The sequence below is a fragment of the Neltuma alba genome, unplaced genomic scaffold (genome assembly GCF_004799145.2).
Source record: "Neltuma alba isolate B1F8T4 unplaced genomic scaffold, ASM479914v2 tig00006631_pilon, whole genome shotgun sequence".
NCBI lineage: Eukaryota > Viridiplantae > Streptophyta > Magnoliopsida > Fabales > Fabaceae > Neltuma > Neltuma alba.
In genome coordinates this window covers 36,036-41,833 of record NW_021634522.1, presented here as the reverse complement: position 1 = coordinate 41,833, position 5,798 = coordinate 36,036, and the positions used below count along the sequence as shown (strand labels likewise).

Genomic DNA, 5,798 nt, shown 5'->3' with positions numbered 1-5,798 from the left:
TTAAGGACTAAAATGTCCTAAACCCAATAAAAATAAAGTGACTGATGCAAAAATAGTTAACACGCAACATGCTTCTCACAATTAAAATACAAATTTAGTATTTTTGTTCTCCTTTTCACTTCTGACTAAAATTGTAACTTCCGACAGAAATGATGTTTCAATCATGCATTTAGCCAATCAGTTTTATTAAGTATATTAATTAAATGCATTAAATAAAAAAACAAGATGCTCAATGCATTACTTGCATTTTAAAAAAAAAAAAATCAAAAGTTCATCCAATGAAGCTGTCATTTGAAATGTGCCACGACAATTTGTCCCAAGAAAATAAATGCTTTGTAGACTGCAGAATGCAGATTAATTACTTTTCAACGCAATTGAAAAATGAAAGATTTTTAAAAACTTAGAAAATTTAATAATTAGAAAATCATGAGTGAGCATTTCATCTTATCCTACAGCTTTGTCATTGAATGTTGGAAAGGCACTAATTTTTCTGAGATTCTTCATTTCGGCACCGTTTAGGAAACGGTGAAGCATAGACTTTTGGAGTCGACGGACATAATGTTTTCCAGAAGGGATTTGATTTTTTCCTAAACGACAAACATATGAGTTTCTAGGAAAATTTCAAACTATACTTTGCTTGGCATATTTTGCAGAAAAGGGTCTATGTAGATCCTCATTATTCTCCGGTACTTATATGAAGAAACAATTGTTAGTTAATTATTACTCTCGAGGAAAAGCATTTGTTTTTCATAAAATCAAATTCCTGTGCTTTCATCAAATGGCTTTTGAGAAGCCATATCCAATCTTCTTGTCTCTCTTGCTTGCCTTGCTTTCGCATTCTGTAGCCGCTCAAGATTCCAAGAAGATATCCTCGGGCAGTTTCCTCACTGCAGGGGAAGATGGCTCCTTCTGGCCTTCATCATCTGATGATTATGCATTTGGTTTCAAACAAATTGAGAAAACAAATGGGTTCTTAATAGCCATCTGGTTCAACAAAATTCCAGAGAACACTATCGTCTGGTCAGCCAAGCATGACACGAGTGATGCTGTTGTTGTGCCAAGGGGTTCCAAAGTTGAGATCAAACCAGATGGTTGGCTCCGATTACTTGATATCGAAGGTTCCCAGATTTGGAGTGGTGGCTATTCTGGAAGCAGTGAAGTTGCTTATGCAGAAATGCTCGATACTGGTAACTTTGTGTTGTTTGGTCAAGGATCTAAACGACTGTGGCAAAGCTTTGATCATCCCACCGATACAATTCTACCAGGACAGGTTTTAAACTCTGGTGGTGAAATTGTTTCGCAGTATTCACAAAATAATTTTTCAAGGGGGAACTTTCTGTTTAGACTCCAAGAAGATGGGGATCTTGTACTGTGGACAACCCATTATCCAACCATAGCTATAAATTTTCCCTATTGGGAGTCCAAGGTTCACGGTGATGGCTTCTCACTGGTCTTCAACCAAACAGGCTCTATATTTGTTCAGAGCAGTAATCAAAGTATAGTCGCAAATGTATCATTAAATGCTCCATCCATGCAAGATTTCTATCAAAGAGCTATTATTGATTATGATGGAGTTTTTAAGCACTATATCTATCCCAAGGGTAATAGTTCCAGTACGGGAAGTTGGCCCATGTCCTGGTCAATTCATTCCAACATACCAGAGGATATTTGCTCTGCAATTGCTGAATTTCCAGGAAGTGGAGCTTGTGGATTCAACAGCTACTGTACCTTTGAGGGTGGGATGAAAATTTGCCATTGTCCATATGGTTTTATCTTCACTGATCCAAACGATGTGATGAAAGGATGCAAACAAAACTTTGTTCAACAGAGTTGTGATGGAACTTCTTCGAAAGCACATCTCTTTAATTTGACTGAGATGCAAGATTCATGTTTTCCGCGTTCTAAATATGATTTCTTCAAACCAGTAAGTGAGGATTGGTGTAGACAATCTTGTTTAGATGATTGTCTTTGTGCACATGTTACTTTCATCGACGGGGCATGTTGGAAGGATAGCCTACCTCTCAGAAATGGAAAGATTGACTCGTCATTGGGAGGGAAATCTCTGCTTAAAATAAGAAAAGATAATTATTCTCCTTTGAATCCTGAAATTATTCATGTGAAGAATGATAGATCAAAATTGATTATTATTGGTTCAACGGTTTTAGGAAGTTCTGTATTCTTGAACTTGTTCTTGTTAGTGGCAGTTTGTGTGGTTGTATATTGCTTTGGTCACAATAATCATAGGGAGCCCAAAGTTAGTTCATTTACGTCAAGCATGAATCTTAGAAGTTTCACTTATGGAGAGTTAGTGGAAGGGACAAACGGGTTCACAGAAGAATTGGGTCGTGGTGCATTTTCTACTGTTTACAAAGGTGTTTTGCCAGACATTCCAGGAAACCTTGTTGCTGTTAAAAAACTCAAAATGGTGAATGAAAGTGAGAAGGAATTTGAAGCAGAAGTCAGCGCAATTGGTCAAACACATCATAGGAATCTGGTGCAACTTTTGGGATTTTGCAATGAAGGTGAGCACAGGCTGCTTGTCTATGAATTCATGAGTAAGGGAACTTTGGCAAGTTTTCTTTTTGAAGGCAAAAGGCCAAGCTGGTATCAAAGGGTGCAAATTGCAATAGGAACAGCTAAAGGACTCTTGTACTTGCATGAAGAGTGCAAATCTCAGATTATACATTGTGATATCAAACCTCAAAATGTATTGCTTGATGACTCTTACACGGCTAAAATTTCAGATCTCGGTTTGGCAAAGCTTTTAAAGATTGACCAGACTGTAACTACAACGGCAATTAGGGGAACTAAAGGGTATGTTGCGGCTGAGTGGTTCAAAAACAAGCCGATTACCATGAAGGTGGATGTTTATAGCTTTGGAGTTCTATTAGTAGAACTCATTTGTTGCAGAAAGAGCTTTGATGTGAATGTTGAAGATGAGAATAAGATGGTGCTAATAGATTGGGCATATGATTGCTTTCACCACAGGAGATTGGACCTATTAGTGGAAGAAGATAAGGAAGCTCAAATTGACATCAGGAGTGTTGAAGAGTATGTGAAAATCGGTATCTGGTGCGTTCAAGAGGATCCATCAGCAAGACCCTCGATGAAGCAAGTTGTACAAATGCTTGAAGGATTCATGGATGTGCCAAATCCTCCTAATCTAGCATCCTTTGCAAGTGAATGTTAGGCCTTCCAGCAAATAAATATCATCTACTTTCTCTATGTATCTTTTAGGAGTCCATGTTTATCTTGTGCTATAAGTTAAACTATCAATAATGCTTTATGTTCATGGTGTTGTGTATGCAAAGGGGTGTGTCAAAAGTGAAGTCCCACATTGCCCAAGAGAGAGGGAGCTCAAGTGTATAAATACTATCACACTTTATTGGGCTTGTAAATGGGCTAGAGGAGAAGGAGGGTCTCGCGCACACAACAACAGCCCACCAGGAGGGAAATGCAGTTGAAAACTAGCGATTTCCCCCCCTGCGCGTGAATTAGAACAGTACCGGGCACCTTTTGTAAATCACTTTTGCAAAATTAAACTATAAAATAGTGTTAGGAGAGCTTATCAGAAAACCCTTCTTTTGACCGTTTATTTTTGTAACAGCTGAAGGTTATTGAATGTTGGGAGCTTTCGAACCGTCATTGATTCTCCATTAATTCTCAAACCGTTTCTCATGGATTAATGCCTGGTAACGTCTGACATTTATTTCTTAAACGTACCCAACGTTCATAAACCGACGGTATAATTACAGGTTAATGCAATAACGTATGAAACTGATAAGTTAATCGTGTTTATGATGGTGCCCAACGATTAGGTCCCCGAGGCCTATATAAAGCAGTCCAGGACAGTGTGTTCTGCACCCCGCTCTTGAGCTTTCGAGCATCTGTTCCTCCTCTGCATTTCCCTTCTTCCCTCTCTGTGTTTCTGTGATGTGGGTTACTGTATTTTTCTACTGCTCTGTCACCCTGTTTCCTGCAGGAAGGGTTCGTTTAATCCTGGGGAGTGCCGCACTCACATTTACCTACGGTTGCGGAATAACTCTTAAGGACAGTGTCTGCCGGCACGACTCAGACCTAGCTGATACACAACTCCAGTTTTGTCTACAATCTTAAGATTTATTATGGAGTCCCGTAACGATGCTGCTGCTGGGAACACTGAACCTACTGTCAACGTAGCCCATGCTCCTGTCTTCACTGCAGTGCCACTACCCAAGCCATTCCCAGATGTCTCCAAGATTGACGTGTTTGACGGAAAGTACTTTAGACGGTGGCAGGAACGTGTGTACACTGTCCTTGACATGCATGGAGTCGCTGCTGCTCTTACCCAACTTGAACCCCCCACTGATGCTGACCAGGCCCAGAAGAATGCTTGGGCAAATGCCAACAAGGTTTGCCGACATACACTCATTAGCATTTTATCTAATGACTTGTTCGATGTCTACTGTGTATACAAGGAGGCACACAAAATATGGGAGTCACTGATCGTGAAGTACACTGCTGAAGATGCTGGAAAGCAAAAGTTCGTGGTTGGAAACTTTTACAAATGGGAGATGGATGAAGAGAAGGATATAAAAATTCAAATCAATGAATACCATAAGCTACTGGAAGAGCTTCGAGCTGAGAAGATAAATTTACCAGATGAGTTCGTGGCCGGGGTCCTGATCGAGAAGCTGCCAAACTCATGGAATGACTATAAGCAACAACTGAAGCATAAGCAGAAGCAACTTTCATTATCAGACCTAATCACACACATCATCATTGAGGACACAAACCGGAAGGCAATTCAAACAGCTAGAGGAAAGGAGTTGGCAACAAAGGCAAATTTGGTAGAAGCAAAGCCTAATGATAAAAGGTACAACACTAAACCCAGAAATAAAAACTTTGATTACAAGCCTAATGATTCTAACCCCAAATTCAAGAAGAAAGGAGATTGCTTTGTGTGTGGAAAGCCAGGTCACCACGCAGCTCAGTGCAGGAAAAGGGCTGGTAAAAACAATAACCGTAAAGGCAGAAATCCTCCTAAGCCAAACGTAAATTTGGTGGAAGGAGATGATGATGAGATTATTGCTGTTGTCTCACAAGCCCTTGTGATCTCTGATATGAGGAAGTGGGTGGTAGACTCAGGTGCTACCAGGCACATCTGTGCGAATAAGGACATGTTCACCTCCTTTGAAGAAGGAGAAGACCATATTTATCTGGCTGATTCCCGAACCACAAAAGTTCTGGGAAAGGGAAAAGTTGTCCTGAAACTCACATCTGGAAAGACCTTAGCACTGAATGAAGTTCTGTACGTGCCTGATGTTAGAGCTAACCTGATTTCTGTGGCTCTGTTAGGGAAAGCTGGGGTTAAGGTGTCATTCGAATCTGACAAGATCGTAATGACAAAGAATAATGTTCTTGTTGGGAAAGGCTATTGTAATCAAGGATTGTTTGTATTGAACATTGCTGAAATGAATGGAAATGCTTCTTCTGCTTACTTGCCTGTGTTCTATGTTAATTCCTTTGATATGTGGCATGCTAGATTAGGACACATAAGTAAACCTTATATAAAAAGGCTTCATCATCTAGGACTAATATCAGGGATTAACAACAGTATTCCTAATAAATGTGAAGTGTGTGCAGAAACAAAACAAACTAAAAAATCACATTTTCCCACTCAAAGAGAAACCGAGTTGTTATCCTTAATACACACTGATCTAGGTGATTTGAAACAAACTGAGACTAGAGGTGGTAAAAGATATTATGTAACCTTTATCGATGATTTTTCGAGGTATACAAAATTATATCTGTTAAGA

The 5,798-nt window shown here is 39.5% G+C and overlaps 1 protein-coding gene across 1 annotated transcript; it reads left to right on the top strand.

The window, feature by feature from the left end:
• The first annotated feature begins 778 nt into the window (after positions 1-778).
• On the top strand, positions 779-3,234 carry LOC114750757 (G-type lectin S-receptor-like serine/threonine-protein kinase LECRK2). The gene has a single exon (XM_028939362.1). It carries the CDS (start codon positions 779-781, stop codon positions 3,188-3,190), a length of 2,412 nt encoding a protein of 803 aa, XP_028795195.1. The 3' UTR covers positions 3,191-3,234.
• The last annotated feature ends 2,564 nt before the right edge of the window (positions 3,235-5,798 follow it).